The sequence below is a fragment of the Parus major genome, chromosome 18, assembly GCF_001522545.3.
Source record: "Parus major isolate Abel chromosome 18, Parus_major1.1, whole genome shotgun sequence".
Taxonomy (NCBI): domain Eukaryota; kingdom Metazoa; phylum Chordata; class Aves; order Passeriformes; family Paridae; genus Parus; species Parus major.
Genome location: NC_031786.1, coordinates 6,844,483 through 6,869,133, shown reverse-complemented (window position 1 = coordinate 6,869,133; position 24,651 = coordinate 6,844,483). Strand labels below are relative to the sequence as shown.

The following is a 24,651-nucleotide window of genomic DNA, read 5'->3' as shown; positions in this document are numbered from 1 at the left end:
AGAGGTTGGGGTGGGGGCAAGGGAAGGGTCTAGTGCTAATTCCTTCAGGCTGCTCTGCCATGAGTGCAGTGTGGCAATGGAAAGTTAAAATTTAAGGGCCACAAATAGGTGAAATTCTGAATTCTTTGGTCCTTCAGTATAAGTTTTAAAACAGAGAAACTGTTTTACTCAAAAGGGAAAAACACATTTTCTCTGGCCAGGAATTTTTCCTTGTACCCCAGGGAAACTGGGGGCAAACAGCTCTTTCCCCTTAACCCCCCAAGTCCTGCATCACCCCGTGACTGGAAGTCCCACAGAGACAGCCCAGGGTGGAGGGATTCCCTGGTGGAGTCACGGAGCTGGTGCTGGACAGATCTGGAAAAAGAGGGTGGGCAAAAGGCAGCATCACCCCTGAGCAGCCCCCAGGGAGGAGCAGAGAAACCCCCATGCTCATAAAAAGTGTTACAAACCATAGCCAAAAACGGGCTGATCAGCTCTGCTGCTTATAAATATTAAAGACCTGATTCAAGAGTTTATTTCCTATGATTTAAGTTAGTTACAAAAAAAACTTTTTAGTATTTTTTTTTTTTTCTTAATTGGGCTTTTTCCTCCTCCTCCCCCCCACTTTAATTTTTTTTTTTTTATTTTTTATTTTTCCTAAAAAAAAGAGAAATGTTCACGTATTTTAATAAAAGGTCTTTCCTTAAGATCAGACCAAGGCAGATGTGCTGCCCCATGGCACAGACATTCAAAGGCTATAACCAAACAACATAGCCACAATAGTCACTCAACAGTGTCTCTCCATTAAAAAAAATTAAAAAACCTGATGCTAGTTACAATAAAATACACATGGAAAAAAAGCATTTTTACCAAAAAACCCAAAAACAAGTTAATGGGAAAACATAAAAAAGAACTACACAGAGCTGCACTTAAGAGATCATCTGGGAATGCATATTAACCCCTTCCATGGAGAGGAAAGGTGGAATTATGGAAGCAAACCTAATTATGTGTTTGTATTAAATATGAAGCTTTCTGAGAGGCTCTGGTAAAAATTCAGTTTTCCTACAATAGTGGGCAGCTGGAGGTTCCAGTGCTTTTCCAGGTCAGGGAGGGGCAGCACAGGACCATCCCTGTGCAAAATAAAAATGTTTAGTCAACTGAGTGGCCTTTTGGTTGAGATCCCAGCAGGTTACTGCAATCCACCTGATGTAAAAATCCAATGGACATGCTGGTAGGGAAAGTCACAGGAAAGCTCAGCTGCTGGGCAGGTCTGAGCTGGTGGCATTTCTCTGTCCTGCTGGACTATTTCTGTCACCACACATCTCCAGCACAAGGATCTCTGGAGCCAGCAATCCACAAACCCCCCTTGAGCTGCTGATACAGGCAACAAAAATGTCCTCAGCCTATCTGGAATTGGTTCATGCACCTCAGCAGTGACTACGAGTCAGGTCCCTGTGGCTAAAACAAAACTAATCTGCTCTGAAACAGTAAAAAGTCTCTGGACAGCCACCAGACAAAGGGGTGCCCAGAGAGAACTAACCTCTGCATCCAAATTTCCTTCATAAAGGGCTTTGGCTCACCCAAGGGCAATACTTCTAAGGCTGCTCAGACTTGGAACATGTTGGCTGCATCAGAAGTGAACATTGGTCACTGAATTTTGGGGCTTGGCTTGCTCTAGGTCCAATATAAATATTTTTTTTTCCCTCTTTTCTTCTTTTCATACAAATATACAAAGAGCGTAAAAAAATTTAAAAAGTGAACTTTGCTGATTAAATGACAGACAAAGTTCCTGCACATTCAGAGATGGGCAGTGTGAGGCCCTCCAGGCAGGAGCCTGGCAGAGCTCCCATCAGGGAGGACGGCTTTAACCAAGCTGGGTCAGTGAAAGAGCAGGGGGACCGAAGGCATGAGCAAGTCATTTCAATCCACCTCGATCCTCCCTGTGATCTCAACTCTTCCTCTGGAAAGCACATGGAAGCCCCTCTTGCCCACTCTAAGTCCTTCTGGAAATAGTCAAAAATTTGTTATCACCTAAATAGAAAAGAGGAGAAACACAGACTCTTTGCAAATGGCCCTTTGATCTGTATTAAAAACAGCTCTCAAAGTTCATCAAGAGTTAGAATTAGTGGGGCACGGGTGAGGGGCAGTTTAGATACGGGATGTAAAATATTAAAAAGTGCTCTGCAACTAATTTTCTGTTTTCATGTGTGCATGTGCGTGTGTGTGTGCACGTCCCTACACGTGCACAGCCACACCCAACCGCACACATATATACATATATATATATACACATACATATATATGTACGTATGTATAAAGTTAAAAAGTTCTATAGGATATGATCAGGAGTGTCCTCGGGAGGTCACGACTGCAGGGAGTGGGGCCTGTTGGGGTGGCAGATGGGGCACTCGCCCTCCTCAGCGCACGTCTCGCACAGCACCGCGTGTTGGCACGGTAACACCACCCGGTTCTCCTCCTGACACTTAAGGCATTTCACTGACTGCATCTGAAATACCGCCTGCAAGAGAGGGGGACAGGGCACAGCGTCAGTGTCACACACACAGCAAAGGGCTCAGCGGCTTGGGGAAGGGCAGGGAGCACGTGCAGCTGTCTACCCTGTTCATGGCCTGAAGCAAAAGTAAAGCAGCACAGTGTGATGCCTTTCAGGACCTTCAGGATCAACAGAGTGGCTTTGACTGATTTAAATTCTGTACTTTAGGTACAAAGAAGATGGAGTTATTTCCTTGTGAGCTAGAGCTCACCTTGATTACATCTACCTGGAAGTGCTCTGATAGGCTTCTGATTTCTGGGTCTACTAAAGAAAAGGGAAAAAGCTGTGACCCGTAGGAGCACAGAGGGCAGAGCCCTGCCCTGCCAGGCCCTGGCACTCACCTTGTCCACTTTCTCCAGGTTTGCCCGCAGCTGTTTCTGCAGGGTGTAGAGTGACGAGAGCGAGAGCGTCTCCAGGTCAGAGAAGGAGCGCAGGAACTGCGGGTCCTGGCCGGTGTGGATCCTCTCCAGCTCCTCCTGCAGTTTCTTCACTTGCAGCTCCAAGGCTTCCCTCTGCTCCCGGGCCAGTTCACATTCCATGTTAGCTGTGTTGGCGCGATCATTTGCCTCCTCTGCCTCCTTTTTCCAAGCATCACAAGCCTGCAAGTTCCAACAAATGGGGTAAAAGAAGCAGTCTGAAAACTTGGTCTACCTCCAAAGAGAAACCCAGGCAAAACTATCCATTTCCATACACTCCTCACACCAGTTCTGACCCATCTGCCCTGTTCCCAAATTCTGAAACACGTTTGGAGCTTTACTTCAAGGCACTGCTCATTCCACATAACCCATCTGCTTGGGCCGTGGCTCTACTCATCTGGCTCACAGTGTTCAGGGGATGAACTTTCAAACTGACAAATTATCATGGATCAAAGCTCTGAGAGACTGTCAAACACCTCAGGGTGCCTGTCCTGACATCTGGCCTTGCACTTCCAGCACCTGAACACACCTGAACACACCAGGCCCAGTGATTTGGTGATTTACAAGGGAGAGGAAAGAATGCTGAGAACCTGTAAAACCCACAGCTCTGTCCATCACCTCCATGTCCATAAAGAGCCTGCTGAAAGGCTGACACCCCCTACTCCTTTACACTCCCTAATCCCATGATTTGCCCAAGTACCTGCTTGGCTTGTTTCCAAGACTCTTCCCACTGCTTTATTGTGCCGTTGGCTTCGTCCAGTTCTTGTCGTAGCCGTGCCATCTCCGCAGCACCTGGACCTGACAGAAATGCAGGTGAGGTACTGGGCGAAAAACTCCCCGAAGCAAAGTGTTCCCATATGCTGCTGTTCATCCCATTTAAACCTGTTTCACAGGGAAATAGAGAGGGTTATGTCACAGGTGCTGGCAATTTCCCCATTTTCTCCCTAACCTGTGAAATCCAGGATTCAAAAATGTGTAAATAGGATACAAAGTTCATTTAGGAATCAGTTTCATCCCCATGACCCCAGAGTCCATCACAGAGGGACTTTATAGGGAAATTTCACACTTAGGCCTCATCTTTAGTGATGGAGGAAGGAACCATGACACTGAGTGGAGGCAACTCTTGAATCAGGCTGTTTTTAGAAGCATCACTTTTACAGCAGAGCTGACTGTCAGCCTGAATGCCCCTTCTTTCAGGAGAACCCCTGACCTGCTTCTACATCCCCACTTTTCAGGGCAGCATAGCCACCAGAGTTGGTTCACAGAGCCCAGGTGGTGCTTCCTCCCACCCTACACCCTGAGAAACTTCTGCTTTTGTCTCCTCAGCGTGGGGCTTAGAAAAGGAGCCTCACTTCCAAAGAGTGACACAAAAATGCTCCAAGTCATTACTGTTTCTATACACAAGGAACAAAAGTGGAAAATCCTGTTTATAAACAAGTAGAGACAATAGTATCTGTATGTGCTTCATCCCCTGCAGAGCTCTAGCACTAAGCTAGTGAGCAGCATCAGAGAAAATGAATTAGCCATTTCTCTATTTTAGTTTGTTCAAATAAACTCTCTTTTCAGGAAGAAATTCAAGGCTTAGGAGACAAAGGAGTAGAATATCAGTTGTAGACAAAAGTGGCTATTTTTCCAGAGTCCAATGTTTGCACATCCAGGGGAAAGCTAGTAGGAAAAGGTAAAAATGAGACAGAGTGTGGACTCTTACCCACACAATTTGCTCCAGTTTGATGTGGGAGTCATTTTCATGCAGTGGTGTTAAATTGAGCTGCAATTGATAATTCTGATCTCACAGCAGCTAAACTGTCCTGCAAGTGACCCCTGGAGCCAACAGCCCTCTCACTGAGGTCTATCCCAGCAGCACTGACTTCCCAGCCAAGACACAAATAGTTACAAAATATACAGCTGAAAAATAGTAACTTGTCTTCACCAAGGGTTTAGGCACATTAACTCATTCAGCAGAGCAGCAAAGGATCTTTGCCTGCTCAGGCCACTTACCACAGATCCATTTCAGCTGCTCTGAAGAGTGCTCAGTTGAAAGCAAGAAGTTTTAATGGAATCCCAACTCACATTTTGTTTTTTTAAACCTCAATTTTCTTGAATGGGAATCCAGCATTAAGCAGGATGCTGGCAAGCCACAAATTCTGCCACAGTGCTGACCAAACTGATCTTTCAATTTAAACTCCCTCTTCCCAGCTGCTGTTCTCATTTCACATTAGAAGTATCAAGCCCCTTTGGGCAGGAAAACCTCTGCATATTTCGCACCTAGCACAGTGGAAACCAGCCCAAAACTAGGTATTTTAACTCAATTTCAATACAAATAAGTGATTAGCTACACACTTAACATGTTATGTGCATTCACTAAGTTAAATGGAACAGATGATTGCCAACTGCTAAGAAACTATTTAAATATCTTTTCAAAATCCCAGCAAAGGATCTGTTGTGTTCATGGAAAAATATCTTTTATAAATAAATTATTTTAATGCATTTGTGAATTTCTTGCAACTTTTTATTTGTATAAATACACAGTCAAGATAAACATAACTCATTTCTTCTGAAACAGCAATTTTTCCTTTCCTTACAAAAACTGGGATGAACAGCCAGCCTCAACCTAATTAAGAGCAAAGATGGCTTCTGATGTCTTTTATTACAGTTAATTGTAAAAGCTGTTAAAGCCAAACAAGCAGCAATGGCAAGCATGGAAGCATGGGCTTGGGCTGTGCAAACAAGGGATGGAGTTACACAGATAAGTGCATGCAGAAATAGCTTACACAAGCATGTAATCATTTTATTAGGTTAAGCTGAATATTAAAGATTAAAGTGTATCTCAGATTTTAAGAGGCATTTATGTCTAGCATCAATAGAGAGAATTAATATTTACTGTTATGCACAGAAATGAGCAGAACTGGTGTCCCTGTAGCCTGGAGGCCAAACAGTTTTATTTCTCAAGGTAATCCTGTGTCTTGATAATAAAAATAGATTTGTCTGCTAAATTCCCTGTTTTTCCTGATACAGCTGAAGCTCCAAAGTAATTTCTCTTCCTTCAGTCCCTCATGCAGGAAAAGGACCCTTGAGGAAGGGAAGGAAGGAGCAAAGGGGACAAAACTGGAACACTGTCATTTTGGGAAGTCCACACTGCAGAACTGGTGCAGTGTCAAACAGTGGCCCAGGTCTGCTCTAGAGCTCCCAGAAGCCACTCTGACCCACAAGCAGTCCCAAGGGCAAACTGCAATCCCTACCTAAACTAAGCCAAGATAAGCACCCAGCTCTGAGTTTTATATGAAGTCTCAGCAAAGCACCGCTGGCTGGAAGAGGCAGAGCTCCTTTCCCCAAAAGGCATCATCAGAGCAAGACAATTAACCTATAAGTCCCTTTTTCTCAGCCCAGAAACCAGGGAACTAGAGGGAATTTCTCCCTTGTTCATGAGGTATTAGCTGACTTTTGGTAAAACAGCTTCTAGTCCCATTGCTGCTCTCATGGGAAGAAGAGATACATGGCAGCAGTGAAGTAACACATTGAAATTAAAGCCGACTGAAAAGAAAATACTTACATGGCACAGACAGGCATGTACATGGGACACACACACTGCATTTACCTAATGATCCATGAGAAGCTGATGTGCCCAGGAACGTGTTTTCTGACTGGCTTAAGTGTCCCTGGGGCTGATGGAGGAAATGCGATGAGAGGCTGACCGGTGGAGAAGGAGAGGCGGAGTGAAAGGAGGCAGAGCTTCCAAGGGAGCCGGGGATATTTACAGGAGCAGAACTTTGCAGCAAACTCCCACCTGGACAAAGAACACACAGAGAGGATGGCTATGTATGACCATGAGGTGTGGGCACAGGCAGGAGTTCAGAGCAGGAGGTGTCAGGTTCCCTTTCTCCTCCCTGAGCCCCTCGGGATTCCCTCCACTTTTCCTGAGGTTTCATTCCCCTCTCAGCCTTTAAGAGAAGCACTGAAGCTGCCATCCCATGACCCACGCAGGTTAAAACCCTCCACAATTCAATGGATTACTCTTTCAGTGGCCAAAGGAACAAAAGGTTTTCTGAGCAGAGCTCAGTCCTTGTCAATCTAGAGAAGATGAATTTGGTATCTGGTGAAATACTTCATCATGAAAAATTCACTTCTAAAACGTCTGCCTTTAATAATTGCAAACAACCTGTAGTGAGAAGACCACCATGCTGGGTGGTCTCATGATCTCAACCACTAAAAACCAGTGACTAGCTGTAGTTACACATACCTGAGTGCCTGGATCTATCACTAATAAAAAAGCCAAATAAACAAAAGCCTAACCACAAAAGCCATCAACCTCCCTTACACCAGAAGTTCTGCCTGCCACTCACAGATTTAGGGAGATCTCAGCCCTGCTCTCTCCTCAGCAATGTCTGTCCTTAGAAGGTCACCAGGTAACACCCAGGTCTGATGTGAAGAGAGGGAGAAGGGGAGGATCCCTAAGGCACTGCAGGTGGGGAGCAGCAACAGCAGGGCTGGCAGCAGACAGGGACAGTAAACCTCCAATAGGCTCTAATTTTTGGCAGGAAAATGGAGTGATATTCTTTCCACAGGTCCCTTTCTACCTCAATAAAACTCCAGGCAGTGCAGTTCCCTTGGAAACCTTCAGACAGCTGGAGTTAGCTCCTGTTCAAACACCTGCTTTGCACAGCAAGGGTAGCCAGAAACTACAACCACTTCCAAAAACGTTAGGAGACGTTTCTTTTTTCACTGGACACCCATCAGAGACAGGTAGAGGAGGCCTTAGCCTACCTCCATGTATCAAAATGAGACAGACATTCCAGGAACCACATCAGCAGACCATGATGACACTCTGACAGATGGATGGCATTACCAGGTCAGTGAGTTTCCTGTTACAACTAGGGAGAGTTTTCTGCTTAAGATGCAAATTGTTATACTTTGGCCTGATTTGAAATGTATCAGATGCCTTCTAGAGTCCACTTACACACTCAAAAAAAGAAAAAGAAAAAAAAAAAAGAAAAAAAAAGAAAAAAGGGGAAAAAAAAGGAGGAAAAAAAAAAAAGGAAAAAAAATCAGGCAAGTCCCATTCAGTCTCAAGAAACATCCCCAAGACACCTGGGCCCAATGGAAACAACTCAACTCTTCTAGTCAGTAAGGGCAAGCTCTCACTTTAAAGATGCTCAAGGGTTGCCAGAGTTTGTTGTAACTGCTGTTTTAACCAATGTAATTTTGGGACTGGTTTTAGGGCTTGGTTGGGCTGGCTCCACTGAGGTGACTGGGCAACACTGCTTGGCAGAAGATAAAGAAAGCTCTGTTGCTTTCATGTACCTATCATGATGCCACTCGTGTGGGGCACTGTGCTGCTGTCAAATGTCTTCTCCAGGGCAGCCACTCCGAATTCATTCAGGTCCAGGTCATCCAAGGCAGACTCTGCCAGACACAGAGGTACCAATTATGTTATAAAGGACCAACAACTTCAAGAGATAGGATGGCCCAAAGAGCCTACATGCAGAGGAGCCTGTGCTTGCTACCTCTCAGGGCCCTATTCTCCATCCTGTTCTCAGATGGTTTGGCAGAAGTGTCATGGGAAGCTTTTCAGTTCAGGTTGTTTAACCTGACCTGTTTCTTTTTGTCTTAAAGTACTCCCAAATGGTATATGAGAACAAAAATCTGATGAATTAACAGCAGATCCCATAAGTCTTCCCCAAACTGTTCTTTTAAGTCTGTCCCTTATATACAGGAACACTGGCTTATGGCATGTCTAGGTCTGGTTTGTGCTTTGTCCCTGCTTTCCTGAAAAGCCACTTGGAAAAGAAAAACCACGAGAAGGGAACACTTGAAAAATATCTCTGAGGTTCACATACTGGGTAAAATAAAGCTTATTAATGCCTGAAACTGTTATATCTATTTGAACATGCCTCATCACTAATGATGATCAATATAATTCCAACCCACACATGCCCACTCATTTCTATTATTATTTTTAACAAATTAGTGAGATCACCTCAGAAACGTTATATTTAATTAAAAAAAGGAAAAAAAAGAAAAAAAGGAAGAAGAAAAACAGGTGACCAAAAAGCCTGTGCCTATCTAAGAGTGACTCCACTCTCTGGACTCTCCTGTTTTCCTCTCTCTTACAACCTCTGTCCTACACTCTACAAAGGGCAAAGTCCTTACAATCTACCTGGTGGTAGCTCTGGCTATGAAACTGTCACTTAGACCTGAGGGGTTGTAACTGTGGAAAATGCCCCTGTGATTTGCTGCCTAGTCCAAGACCTCTTTGTCACTTTGACAAAGCTAAAACTAAGGCCCTTTTACAGCATGTGACATTCTGAGTGAGTGGCTCAGAGGCCTTCAGTTGGTCCTGTGGATGAATTTCATCCAAAATGACCCGCAGGAAACATCAGATGTGTCACAGTCACAGAACAAGCTTCAGGAATCTGCCAGCACTGACAGACACAGAAAACTGGAGGTCACTGGAACACCCACGTTATTCCAAGTCTCATAGCTGGTGATCCATGGCTGAGGAAGCCCTATTTTCATAAGTGAAAAAGGCAGTTACCTATGACAGACTCAACGGTGTCACTGGTTGGATAGAAGGGAAGGGCATTGGCATTCATGCCTGGAATGCTGCTGGTGCCAGCGGGGCTCGGGGGGGTTGCAGCCAGACTGGAGGTGATACTAGAGGAGATGCTGGATGTCAGTGGGCTCCCCACTGGGAGAATGCCCAGGATGTCCTGAAACAAGAGAAATAAAACATCTTTATAGAACAACCCCTTCAGTAACGTGCAGGAACGAGCCAAATGCCAGCAGCAAACCTGTTTCCTGCCTGCTTCCAACCTGACAGATGGCTATTGCTACCACGGGGCTGGGGGTGGGGAGAGATTAACAGCTTTTCTTTAATTTCTGTTGACTGTTCTCCATTCCATGTCGTCCCAGCCCTGCCCCAGTATTCTAAACATCTTTCAGGCTGCCCCAGAATTAACTCCTGTGACCCACAGGTTGCATGCAATCACAGCCATGGGCCACACAATCACTCACTCAGCCTTAGTTCAGCACACGACTTAGAACCTGATATTAAATTCCCTTTGCCAAATCCTTGAACTTAGATGACTCCAGAGATCCATTCCAGCTCAATTTTCTGTAATTTGAAGACTCTCTCCTGCACAGTCCAGCCCTATGAATCTACCCTGAATTCACTCAAGTCTAACTACTCACAAATAACACCTCCAGCAAATCATCCCATCTTCATAAAGTAATCCCTCCAGCTGAGCATCCCTAATGGTGTCTGGACTGTTATTTACTCCCTGCAGAGCTGTCTGGATCCACAGATTTCTCTGTGGTGCTGGAAGCCCTGAGCCCTGCCAGCAGCTCCATACCTGTTTGGGCTGTAACAAAGGTTGCTCCTGGCTCCTGTGTTCCAGGGAGTGGGACTTCATTTTTGCTTGCTGCAGTAAAGAAACAAAACAAAAGGTAAGCAGAAGGATTATTTAACAAAATTAAAAATGACTGGCTGCTGGCTTTGGAGAAGCCATGGGAAACACAGTCCACTCCTCTCTTGGGCTGCTCAAGGCACTGGAGAATTTGGAGAGAGGAAAGGCACAGCAAACTGAAAAAATTCCAAGTAATTTGCTTTCTGTATACCAAGACATCATCCCTGAAGTTATGCAGAGACTTGTCACAGTGACATTTGCCTTTAATGTTGCTGTAAGACTCCTGCTAGCACAAAGCACATCATCAAAACCAAATTATTTTGCCTTGCTATAACTAACTCATCAGCCCTACTAGCATCTAACACCCAGAAAGGGCCAGAAATGATGGGAGGCACACTGCATTGTTAAATTATGCAAATATTTTTCAGTTTGGGGAAAATAAAAGCCTGTAGATTATGTTTTCCCTCAAACTTTTCCAGCTCCCAGCTAGGATTGCAAAGTAAAACACAGTGATAACTAACCCATTTTCAAAGTAACATTATCAAACTAACTTCATAAAAAATCCTCCCTTCATCCATTAACATAAGAGCTCAAAGGAAGAAAACATAAGTGAGGCCAGGGCTGTTTGGAACTGCAAAACTGCATGAATGCCAATATACATTTAGAATCCCACTATCCAGGCTAAAAATTCAGCTTAAGGTCCTTCCAGCATTATATCCTTAATGGATAAAAACTCTCTTGCTTTACAACATCAGTCAGTTCTGCTGGGAAGTGGCTTCAGGAGCCTGTCAGAGTGTAACAGTCTGTCTGCAGGCCTTGCTCCCTTCCTCCTGTGCTGTGACATGGCACAGGGAGATCAATCCCACCCTCTGGGCACACAGAGGCAGCAAAAAAGTGCTGGGAGTCAGCCCTGCTTGTTTACTCACTCTCCAACCTCCCCCAGAGTGAAACACAGACATTCCAGCCATAAAACAATTTTTATCCCAAATCCAGCACCATCTCTGCAGGAAACTGAGGCACAGTGTGCAACAGCAGCACATGAGGCACCACCCCAAGTTGAAGTGATACCATTTGACTTCTTGGCCTCAACAGTCTCATGACAAAGATAAATTAATGCTGGAGAGGGGTGATGTAACCAGACAGGCAAAAGAGCAGCAGAAGAATTCTTCCCTTGGTTTTAAATAATTTTCTCTGCTCAGCTCTATGCCCATGGGCAGATGGAGAGGTCAAAGCCTGGCAGACAGGCAGCTGGGAGATGAACACAAAGATCCTTCTGCAGCAGGGACTGCTCTCTCCCACATCCCTGAACATGCTCCCAGCACAGGAGCGATGATGGGCTCGCTCTCCTTTGTGAGTGAGAGCTGTGCTGAGTGGCCCTGTGTGTGTCTGATAATGCTCCTGCTGCATTATCCAGCCCAGCCCTGCCCTGTTTGACACTCATCTGAACACAGAATGTGCTGTCTCAGACGTCAGCAGCGGAGGGGAGGGCACACACACAGCCGTGCCCCCACTGAGAGGCTTCCTGCCAACGTGGGGAGCTGGCTCTGCTGCAGTCAAGTCTTACTGGAAGTGCTTTTTTTTTCTTTAAGGAGGAGAAAAGTGAACATATTTCCAAGCTAGCCCCAATTCCCACTGCCTGGAATTCCCACAACACAAGGGAAAAATAGAGCAAACAAAATGCCATCACTAAGCCAGTCTCCTTTAACTCTGAATAACATTAGAAAGGGCACACATAGAGACAGACATTCAAAAGACAGGCTGAAATTCTCCAGCTCTCCCTGCTGCAGTCAGGGAAGAGAACAAGGGACATAAATTATGAGTGAAACTAAATGTTTTCTGACCAGCATGGAACAAACCTACTGTGCTGTGTGTCAAGACTTGGGAACACCTCCTGGTCGTGGCATTCAAGTCCTTCCAGTGCAGCCAGCATTTTTCCAGCTTGCTAAATCTTTTGGGACTTGGGAAAAGTATTTTTAGCTTTAACTGCTGGCTCAGCTTTACCATAAGCTATGTGGAATCTATTCAGAAGGTGCATTTTTCATTCTAATAAGATAGAAACTATTTGTACCAATTCTACAAAATGACAAGCCCATAGCAGAACTGAGCCAGAGTGTCTCCTCTGACGTTTTCATACAGGAGCTGACAAAGTTAAATGCCTCATTATTGGTCTCATTTATAGGATATTTGGGAATCTCTGGTGCCCACTGCAGTTAAAGGGAATTACAGTAGAATTTAAAAAGTAAGTAATTATATATTAAAGTAAAATTAAATCAGGACACTTATGAGACACCTAATTTTGTCTGTAGAAGCCTAACATAAGGCAACTGTGATTACCTTCTGTCTATACCTTAATAATAGCTATTTATTCCTATTTAACATAGGTTTTGCTTAATTAAAGCCACATAATTAAGCAGTTAAGTGAATACAGTATCTTTGTAGCACAGATCTGACTTCAGATACAAATGCTCATCATCTGGCCTTCCTTTTACAAGTCCTATTCATGCTCCATCCCCTTTCTCCTTGGCTTAGGCTTGCTGCCCATTTTCTCCAAAGCAGGGCCTCCTTGGCACCCTGCCTCTGCTGGCAGCAGACAGGGGTTCTCTCAGTCCTTCAGCTCTGGGTTCACTCCTCCTTTGCAGCAGAGGCCACAGAGAACGAGGACATGTTTTTCCTTTTGTTTCTAAACAACTGTTACAAGCTGCTGTGCCTGCAAGAAGTGCCAGGATCACAGCATGCTCTGCTCTTTACCCCCAAAGACGTGTTGCATCAATTTGCAGTTTCCTAAGGCACATCCCCCTTAAGGCAGACAAAGGGAGCATTGATAAGAGAGCACACATGCATATAGCTTAATCTGGATTTGTCACTCCATCATTTTAATTAGACTAAACAGTGCTCAAGACTGGCCCTACTGCAAAGCTTGGCCATATTTTCCCAAAGCCATAAAAATAAATAAAACCCATGGAGTCTGCTTCTAAAATCAACTACTTTATGCAAGACCTTGTCTGGACAGGATATTTCCACAGTTTTCTCACAGCAGTGCAGGCTCATTAAGACTGACTTCTTTAATGTCACAGACCAAAGTTAAAACATGGTCAGGCTGAAAGCAGCACTCCTCGTCCTCCCTTCTCAGGCAACACAGACCTGGTATTCTTATCCCTTTTTATACTCTTGGACAAAAGAACTTGTAGGAGATACTTTTACAGGCACCTCCTCATAAAAGTAGCTATTCCCCCTCCCTCTAAATCAAGATAAAGTTACAAACTCAGTGAGGAATAAAATCTGAAATAAAAACCCAAGCTCTGGGTTGGGCTCAGGTTGGAAGGGGTGGTGGAGAGAAACTATTAATTGTAACATCAAGAAAGGAAATTCACAGCAAGAAGCTGACTGTGGAAAAGCTCACATGTGGCAAAAGAGCTGAAGAGACTGTTCCAGACCTAGGGAGCAGCATGAATTAGGCATGACACCAGGAAGCAGACTGAGGAAACAGCAAGGCAAGAGTGGGATATCCAAAAGGGATAAGAGGGAATGTCATTAAGAGATGTGGGTTGGGTAATATTCAGAGGGTTCTTCAAATAAGAATGAGAAATTCTAATTTAACACAGAAGCCACAGGATACAGCCACAGAAGCAAGAGAAAATTAACATGACATCTTTAATACACCAGAGGAATGGTGAACAGAAGAGAAACCAAGTCATGGAGATCAAGGTAAGAGTTTGGAGAGGGAAGACAGAAGGAAGGATGAGTTTCCATGGGATAATACAGCAAAAGACACAGCAACTCTTGGCAAGGACCTAAATATGGAAAAATAAAGAGCAAGAAGTGATGTAGGAAGCTACCCAGGGTCAACACACGACACAAGTTGAGAAGGATTAGGAAAACAAGCAGGAGCTCAACTTCTACAAATTGGGTGTGTGATGGCAGCAAGGGAGACAAGACCAGATGTGAGATGAAAGAGGCTGGAAGGGAAGCTGAAAGCAAGAGCAGAGATCCAGAAACTGCTCATATAAGACCAGTGCTTTTCCACTTTCATTCCATCAGAAACAAAACCCCATTCAAGTTAGACTGGGCAATTTCTCATTCTTTCTCATCCCCCCAACTCTTCCAGCCAATATTCCCCACTAACCTGGCATTTGAAACTCTTCAAATACTCGGCCCCCACCTGATCTTCTCGCTCAAACCCCGGTGCTTTCTTGTAGCTGCCGGCTGCTGTGACTGAGTCTGGAGGAAAACCAATGGTCTCCAAGCTGTGGGGCTTCCCAATGGCACCAGGAGGAGACCCACATATATTAGATGGGCTTCCAAGACTGCTGTTCCTACAAAGAATCTAACAGAGGGAACAAGTGTCAGGAAAGTACAGCCAGACAGCAGGAACCACTCAAAGAGAGGCATCCATGGAAGTGCTCAATCACGTCACTGTAAATTGATTACACTGACAGCCAACACAACCATACAAGCTTCCAGTAAACACTCATTAAAAACACAGGAAAAAGCTCCACTGAATTTACACAGTCCCACAATTATGGTTTTTCTGTTGTTACTTTGGAGTGAAGTCTTGTAAAATCTAACCTACAGCTCTATTGACATTTATTCTTGCTGAGGCCTCAGAGGTGACTGATCAGCTTCCCAAGATGACCATAACACTTCTCTCTTTCCTTAGGCTACAGTGGGTCCTGTCTGACTCTGGGTGGTGGTGTGGAACCTGGAAAGGTGCTGTGGCAGTCACAACAATCAGGCATATCTGAACTATATGTACTACTGTATTTTTTGCTTTCTAGTTGGAAATCTCTAAGGTTTAGTGCAGACACAAGTCAGGTATCAAGAGCTGCATTAAAAAAACCCAATGATTTCCAACACTTCCATTCTTTGGACTAATACCAGGGATCACAATCACATGCAACAAGGCTAGTTTTGCACTGTAGATGAAGCCACAGACAGCAGCAAAGGAAATTGAGTTTTAAAGAATGTGTCTGCCTGGATGAACGCAAATATCCCATTTCTCTGGGACAAGAAATTATTTGCCTCCACTGGCAAGCACAACTCTGCTTCAGACAATCACAGATTCAAATGTGGCACAGTCTGGGCTGGCATTAGGAAAAAAAAAAAAAAAAAAAGGAGCAGCCTACAATGTTTTTATTTTATTTTTATACAGACATTCTGCTGTCCACGCTTCCCTACAGTCGCAAAGATAACTACTCACTGTGGTGGAGGTGGGGCTAGTTGGCAGAGTTCCTGATTTATTCCACACCTACAGTACAAATACAAAACAGAACAGGCCACGTGAGGCTGGCTGCTACAGGGACCTTTTCTCTGATTAATTCATCATGTAAAATGATCACCAGCAAAACCATATTTGTTTGCAAGCTACATGCAGATGCCCTGTGGAGTGATGAAGTCATAGACAGACATGTGTTGCCATTTGGCACATATCCAAGGATTAGGAAAGACTGTTTAAAAGACTAAGAGCTTGAGACAGAGAAGACCTAAACAGCCTAAAAGTAGGAGATATCTTCAACTGCCCTGCACTTTCAGAGAATTTAAACCATACCTTGGTAAGATTGCTTTCCAGTGTTACCTAGTAAGAGACAATATTATGTCCAGACTTTTCAAGATCTGTTTGGAATTCTACCTGCAATCCAATTCAGGACAACTGTGAACTATAAACACAGCTTCTCTTTTCAAAGAGAGGGAATAAAATAAAGCAGAGGTCCTAGATGTGTTCACCTCAGTCTGACCAGTTTCAAATGAGTTAAATTCATGTCATTGCACCTTCTCAAAATCTCAGCCAACCATTTGAAAAGGTTACACACCTTATCAAGTGCAGTACAAACAAGAAAGACTTAACAGAAAAAAAAAGAAAAAGCTAAGTAAAAATGTAGTCTAGCATTCCATGGGTTTCTAATCTGATTCTGAATATCTGTTCAGACCTTAGACATCTCCTCTCTTGTATGGAGAACTAACTACCAACAATCTGGGGCATTACTGAAACATATCCCAGAGTTTAACTATCTCCAGAAGCACAAGAGGGAGGGAACCAAGGATATCCTATAATGCAACACACAATATGCACAGGCTAAGGCTCTGAGATAACATATGTAAACAAACTCAATTGTAGTTATGTACTTTAGAGGCTGCTGGCTCACAGCCTTTAATTATAGGTCTTGGAAGCTAAGGCCAATATGTACCTCCAGACAGGAAGGAGTTGGACTTCATGTGCGGATGTATTCCACTTTCCTGAAAGTACATCAACAAACCCTGCACAGAAAGGAAGGCCTGGAATTTTTATAGGTGAGAGGACAATACTAAAGCCACTGAATGTATGTTCCAAAAAACCAGATCCCTCTAAAACATGTGGAGCTGAGAATTAAAAGAAAAATTTCATATCCTCTGGGCTTTTGGATACTTTTCTTGGAAGGAAGAACAGTGACTCTGAGAAACACAGATTTGCACAATATGGACAAGGCTTCTCCACAGAGCTACTACATACATTGCTAAGGTCTGGGGCATGTGGACTGGAAGGGCTGACTGGAACAGAGTCCCCAGCTGCTGAGGGCATGTACATCACTGCTGCTGTCTGGGTGGGGCTGGACACGGCCGAGGATTGCTGTAAATCTTCACTGAGCGCGGGCTCTGCGGGAGACAAAGCACAGGGAACACCACTCAAAGCTGGGCAATTGCCATGGAGGATGAGACATTTAGGAACAAGAATATTCAGATATTCCTGAGAGGAAAAAGCTCCACAAGCACCTTATAAATATAGAAGTAAGAAGAAACCTTATTTGGCTTATTTGCTTATCTAATATTCCTCACGTTTTTACTGTCATCACATACACACTGTGCTGCTCTTTAGCTCATTAATGCTGCTCCAAAATTATCTTCCCTGGATGAATTGTGTGTTATTCATTCAGCTCCCTTGAACTAAGCAGAGTTTCCTTCTTTGCTTGGCACGAAGTTGATGGGTGCATTATAATTAGCTGAGGGAGTTAAAGTTTCCATCTGTGCTCAGTACAAATCATTACCAAAAAAAGTGGCATTGGTTTGGAAGGTAGAGATGCTGTAGATTTGTAGGATTTACATCTAACACTCAGCATCTTCACAAAAACTATAGAACTGACACTACATCTATATTTCAATATCCTCAAAATGCTGATTTCTTGCTATTAATCAGTAAAACTCAGGTTAAGAGCAGATATAATAAATGGAGTCCTGTTATTTTAATGGCATTAGGCCTGTCCTTGTTGATCTTGTAGGAAGGACTAAAAAATACAAATCTGTAAGACAGCACAAAAAAAACCAAATTGGAATGGCCTAAGTGCCACAGAATGTTACTCTAAGTAATACCATATAATGTCAAGTGTAATAATCTCATTAGGAATAAGGCATTCCTAAACAAAAATACTATGTTATACCCAAGGAAGTTTGCTAAACACTGTTCCTTTATCAAGATTTCATTTCCTAAAGCTTGCTGGATCCCACTGTGTAGTTGCACTGCTGTGTTTTGGGCCATTACAGCCCACAGCTCCAGCTATAATTACTGCTTGTCAACAAGGCTTCCTATAAAAGGAACTGCATAACCTGTAGGGAATTTACTCTCCCCATTCCTTGTCAAAGGCAGCAATTACTAATTCCCTCATTTACAAAGGATAATCAAATAACAAAGAGATTTTTTCAAGGCCATGCAGTGAGTCAGTATCAGAACAAATCTAGTGAGTAACCTGCTCTAATTGTTGCAAGTTCAGCAGTGAGACTGCAGGGCAGCAACTGAGGAGGAGCCCTAGGACAGTAACTAACCATTATTTATGAATGTTAGGACCACCTACATGCCGAACTTCCACAACCAAAACTGCATCACTAGTTTATAGTTGATTAAAGTGAGGATTGAAATAATGCCCTGTAAGTCAGGGAGCTATTGAGAAAAGAGGATTTGAGATAAAGCAGTAAATAAAAAAAAGCTGCATATTTTTCTTTTCCAACCTGACTTAAACTTAAGTAAAACTTCATGAAGAGTAAAACAGCATTCTTTTTAATGGATCAATAAGTTATCTACAATCAGCAATTTTAACTGCAGCTTTTTAAGATAGGACCCTTGGCAATTTAGCTAGGTACAGCTCATCCATGTACAGAAAAGAAGCAGCTTTCTCCACTTCCATCCTCCTGAACTGACACCCAGAGAACTGAGCAGGTGAGAGGGAACAGAGGGAGATCCTTCAAGAGACAGTGCAGTGAGAGCTAAAGGCTGAGTCCTACAGGCCACCTACTGCCTCCAGCTCTGCCAACACCTCCCACACCAGCACAGTTTTATAGAAATCAAAGTTTAACCCTTCACAGAAGCTCTGGTTTTGCAGCTCTACATTTGAACTCTCTTGGTCAGAAGTTTTCCACAGCTCAAACATCCAGGAAAGATGAGAAAGTAGTGCACGTACGTTCTACGTGTGCAAAGGCACAGAAGGGTCCTCGGGGACAGCTGCCAGACTGCTGCATATCATTGCATTTGGTGGATTTGTAGATCTAAGGATGGGGAAAAAAAACAAAACAAAACAAAAAAACCAAACAGAAATGAACAGAAAATAACAGTGACCACCAGGTACACAAGTACTATGAAGAAATTTGACAGCAAGGTAGGGACACAGGTAAGAGATGCAAAGGCCAGCAGAGCTCAGGGTGACCATTTCAGTGCTTTGTTTCAAAGAGAGGAAAACCCACTACAGTTTTGGAAACACCAAAATATGCCCATGACAGCTAGAGCTCACCCAGAGACCAACCCACCACACACCAGCTCACCCAAAGGTCACCATCTGCCATGAAGTCCCTCAGACTCACTGGAAGCTCCATGGACATTACAAATGGCAAAAGGTAGGAAGCAGCTGACAGATGACAGCACAGAAAGTTGCAGGCACGTGTTTGCAAGGAAAATAACAAACCATTGACAAGGACTGTAGCAAATGGGTTATTCCCTTTCCCCCCAGTTTGACAGGCGGTGACAATGGTTACTGTGCAGATACGGGCCCCACAAAGCTTTTCAACACTGTAACATGAAGCAGACTACGAGAAGGTCTTAATTACACTTTCTGTAAGGATATTGGAATGCTCTGGGCATGCTCACAGCTAAGAGCTTGGTGGTGTTTAGTGCCATCAACATGAACCACAAACTCTTAGTCAAGGAAACAGATGCCTTTTGCTCACATGCAGACCCACATCATGCTTTCCAAAGGACCCCCATACCTGAGACTGCTCCTATACATGAGTTTTTCCCCACTTTTCTTACCTCCTCCCATACAGTCTATTCTGTCAAGCAGCTGAATTGCAGCTTACTCCCAACATGCAGCTTCTCTGTACCCCAGGACCACACTACAAGCAGCCCACATCCTCTCCCACCTGGCACAGTAATTTACTTTGTAAGACTGGAATGCTTCTGCCTTTCTGAAGTGGAGTGAGGAGGTTACTGTACCTCTGGGTGGAACTGCTGTTCTGTGCGAGTGTGGCAGTACTGGCAGGAGTCTCCATTTTCACACTTGCTGGGATCTCCCCACTCATCCCCGTGTTTCACACTGGGACACGGTGAAGATCTGTGGAAATAAGGCAGCAGGAGAAGGCATAAGACTCAGGGATGTGCTCTGAGCTTTGGCAGCTTTGGGCAGCTGGAGGGAAGTGATTCTCCCTCTCTGATCCACTCCTGGAGGACTGCATCCAGCTCTGGGTCCCCCAACATCACAAGGATGTGGACCTGCTGAAGCAAATCCAGAGAGAGCCAAAAAGGTGCTCTGAGGGTCCCTCTGCTCTGGAGCCAGGCTGGGAGCACTGGGGGTGTTCAGCCTGAAGAAGAGAAGGCTCCAGGGAGACCTCAGAGCCCCTTCCAGGGCCTAAAGGGGCTCCAGGAGAGCTGGAGAGAGATTTTGAACAAGGGCCTGGAGTCCCAGGACAAGGGGATAAATGGAAAGAGAATAGGTTTAGATTGAATACAAGGGAGAAATTCCTCTCTGTGACAGTGTTCACAGGTTGTCCAGAGAAGCTGTGGCTGCCCCTGGATCCCTGAAACTGTTTAAAGCCAGGCTGGATGGGGCTTGGAGCAACCTGAGATAATGGAAGGTGTCTCTACACATGGCAGGGGGTGGAACAAGATGAGCTTTAAGGTCCCTTCCAACCCACACCATTCCATGATGTTACAGTTCCTCAGTTGGGGCCAGGTTTGGCTGCCCACCCTCAGCTGTACAATCTGCTTGGCTGCTGCTTCCACAGCCCCCACCCAGCTGCTATTGCATCTTCTCCCCCTCCTTCCAATTTCCCAATGAAAAAAATATGGCTTAATTCTCAATTTGAAACAAAATACAACTTGAACCAGCATAACAATATTAGCAGCTGATGTGATTAGTGTCAGAGACGCTGGGTCTGGTTTCTGTTTTGGAACTGCACCTTCATAGAAAGCTAAGAAGTTAATTGGCTAATCCTAAAACACATAATACCCTTACAGAAGTATGTTTCCAGGTTTATAATGTGGCCATGTGGAAAAGAGGCTGAGTCAGGTCACTGGGGAAAAGGCAAGTCCGTTTTCTTTCTCCCAGCCAGGAACAGTTCCTTTTCCCAGATCTAAATTTTTGCTGTGACCTACTTCCCCTCCTCTTTATGCTCTTAACCATTCCCTCAAACAACAGCAGAGGGAAGCAGATAGCAGCACCAGCACAGCCACATCAGGTGGGGTGGGGAAAACACAGCAGTGAGTAGAGAGCAGCAGAGCAGCTTTCAACTCTTCCCTTCCCAAAGGGCCCAAAGAGGGGCAAAAAGCACATAGCTGCTGCCTAAAGACTGCCCTCGTGGTTTTATTTCTCCTTAAAGCATCAACATTACTTTGATTGCTGCCTGTTTTGTTTTTTTAAATATGGAATTTCAATGCCAATTCAAAAATTTCTGTGAATGCTGGGGGTGGGGAAGAGAAGCGAGAACATCCCTGGTATTTTCTCTCCTGGCTTTCTGGTCTGCTCCTATGTTTTTCAAAAAGGAACGAAGGAAAAGCCCCACTGAGACCACAACAAAAGCTCTGTTGTGTCGGAGGAAATGAGGGCCTATAATTTGGATGAAATGCGTTCAGGGAGACACAGCATACTGAAAAATCCAGCGACAGCTGAGTGACAGAACACCCCAGTGCCTCAAAAGCAGAGCCTTTAGCAGCTGGTTAAGAATGCATGTCCAGCCACAGGCCCTCCTCATGATCCCCATCAGCAGGCATACACAACAAGCAGCCTGATGATTCTGAATCCTTTACCATGAACACACTGTTGTGTGAGTTTGTTTCTAGATGGGGATTAAAACTTTCTTTTGTCTTCTCTTCCCTGCACTGCTTTCTAAAGGAGAGGTTTATGTGGTAAAGGGAAAGCCAAACACAGGTTCTCTTTGCTATAAAACCAGAGTTGTAACATGACTTAACAATCCATTAATTAGAGTATTGGTTACTATATACAGGAAAACTTCTTGTTTAGTTTGTTATCTTTCTGCTAGGAATAAATAACAGTCCATCATACCTCTCAGTACATGGCTTGGAGATACACTAGAAACAACTATCTAGTGGTCAAAATCCTGCCTCCTGCACCACAGATTTCCAATGCACTGCACCACTCAGCTGGGAAGTACAATATGCAGGACCACAGTACCTGTATTTGTGTTTTCTTGGACTTCGTCTTCTGTCTTTGCTATTGTGGTAGTAGGGACAGGCATAACCCTGGCGACAGAGCCGGGGGGGTTTCTTACACTGCTCTGTCTTGTAATTTCCCAACACATATGTTGTATCTGCAAAAAAAATCCCAATGAGTCAAGAGAGATGACCACAGCCCATATTTACTACAGAAAAGTTCTGGGCAGGAGCAGGCACTCCATAGAGACAAACTTTGCCAGCCCAACAGACCCTCAGTGACACTCACCTTGCCACCTTGGCTCCTCACTGAGTATTTTCTCTATCATGGCATGGCTGGCAGCGACCGCAGACTGACCCTCAATGCCTCCTTCAGATGTTGTCTGACCATTCTGTAAAGCTTCCATCGCCTGAAGCTCTCTTCAGGGACAGAGTTAAATGAACAAACAGACTGAGCAGAGGAAGAGTCAGATAAATGTGTATAAAAACTGACATACTGGAGCATTTGCTAAGTGGGTGCATTTCAGCCATGCATGTTTTGTCAGAACATCTTTAGCTGAACAGCAACTGCAATAAAAATAAGTCTTCATTCCCTGGGAATTCCAGATGCACTGTTTTGACCCCCTCCATCAGATTCCAAAGTGTGATCCCTTCCCCTGTTTTGAGAACCCTCCCTGGAGGTTTTTTACATTTGCCTTATTAGGAAGGGACATCTCGCCATCGCTTCATTTCAGGCTGAAGCAGTACTGTCCTTCAATCATCTCACTTTTCACTTGGGTACAGAAATTACCTTTTCCATCATCTCCTTTGTCATTTGGGTACAGAAATTACCCTTTTCTCAGGAGCCCCAAGCTCTACTGACCTGATGTCATACACGGGTGAGCGCAGGTCATGGGGCCCATGAGCAAAGGCGCAGTGGACTCCGTTCTTGGTGCAGTTTCCCTTGGAGTCTGTCTCATGGATGCAGATTCCAGTTTTGTAGTAGCGCAAGTGATACCTCCTCTCTGTGTCTCCAGTAGTTCTATGCAAGAAGGGACACCTGAGGAAGGAAGGAGGGGAGGAACAGACAAGGTTTTGTCACACAGATGAGGGATTCAACTACCAGACGCTTTGCTGAGAGAAGATGCTGCAGTTGACACCATCTTTGCTAATTCCTCCCCTTCTCTTTTGCTGTGCCTTCCAACACTTCAGAGAACCCCCAAACCTGTCACTACAAAGGATTTGATAGTTTCCCTCCCTTAAAGAAAACTGGATTATTAATCCAGCAGCACCTTATTGACAAGTGGCTGCCAGGAATCTGGAAAAGAGCAAGGACACAGGACAAGAAAGGACAACTACAAAACTACCATTTTAACTCGTTTTGTTTCCTCTTTTAGGCAGAAAAACAATCTACATTGAGAAATAAAAACAGAAATATAACAAGATGGAAAGGGCAAAGTTCAGATATTGCAGCATCAAGGTAAAAATATAAATGGGAAAAGGTTCCTAGATGACAACAGTTTTCATTCACTGAGTTTGAGCCATGTATCAACAAGCAATCTAGAAGCCAAAGCCCCCAAACATCCCAATTCCAGTTCCTTCCAGATCTCTTCTAGCAATGAAGAAAGTATTGAAACTGAAGCCTCAGGCCTGAGGGACTATTCCATTCTGCTGTATTCACAGAAACTTTATTTAATCGAGATAAAAAATAAAAAAGTTTTGCCAATAAATAGCATTTTTGTATGTTGATACTGGCACCAGAAAAGGGAATTGAAATTCCATCTTTACACAGCATCTCTCTAGAAAACACTCTCCATTTTTGACCACAGTTTGGCTACACTACTTATCCCATATCAGTCACATGGCTAAAGTTATATTATCAGGTTAACCCCTTAATTCCTGGGGTCTGCCACACACACAGCAGAAAAATTTGTGGTTTTGCCCCAGTTAAACCTACTGCAGTCATTGGGGGAGAACACTCAAAAAACCCAAACTCTTCCTCATGTTGCCTTATTCTGGGTACCTCTCAATTCTCTACTGGCTTTTTAAAAGCTCAGAAAGACAAATTAAACTGATATGAGTTTAAAACTCAGAGGGCAGATTGGAGGACAAAGGTCCTGCTCTTTCCTCAATCTGTGAAAAACTAAATTATCCTGCTAGTGAACAAGAGCTGAGAGTCAGGGACTTAGAGGACAGAGTGTTTCCGAACTCATTGGTCTCATTGAGCTGTTTTTCCCACCTCAGCTTTGCTGAAGATGCTAAAGCTTGAGAGCACAGTGAGTTCCCAAGAGCTGAATTCCCATCTAAGTCACCCTCAGTACTGCCACTACAGCAGGCCTGGAGCACACAGGCTGCTATTCCAGATTTTACATCTGGTCTCATGTTACGTATGTGACAAAGCTGCTTTACTGCTGACTTGCCTCATCTCTGCAAGAACCAGCAGGAATCATCACCTGGCCTGATCCCAAAAGCCTAATGCCTGAAAAGCAGGGTGCAGCCTTTACTCACTCATCTCCTTCCGGGCAGATTCCCGTGGTCTCGTCATACTTGGTGCAGTAAATGTCAGGGCTGTAGTTGAAGGTCCCGTCGCGGCGGCGGATGGACCTGCGCCGGCGCTGGTTGACAAAGTGCCAGTGGAAGCAGGTGTAGGGCCGGTGCTGAGTGCACTTGTGCTGCACAAAGAGCGGGCACTGCTCCGTGCGGAAC

General features: G+C 44.3%; 1 protein-coding gene across 1 annotated transcript; it reads right to left on the bottom strand.

Moving 5' to 3' along the window:
- Window positions 1–479: 479 nt before the first annotated feature.
- Window positions 480–24,650, bottom strand: UNK (unk zinc finger; the record flags this gene model as incomplete). Its single annotated transcript, XM_033518799.1, has 16 exons — window positions 480–2,497; window positions 2,872–3,129; window positions 3,647–3,828; window positions 6,542–6,730; window positions 8,245–8,346; window positions 9,479–9,653; window positions 10,296–10,364; window positions 14,473–14,673; window positions 15,547–15,594; window positions 16,834–16,976; window positions 18,770–18,854; window positions 19,795–19,912; window positions 21,989–22,124; window positions 22,256–22,386; window positions 22,829–23,005; window positions 24,454–24,650. Coding segments are annotated over 16 exons (2,367 nt in total), but the record flags the coding sequence as incomplete, so codon positions are not given.
- Window position 24,651: the final 1 nt, after the last annotated feature.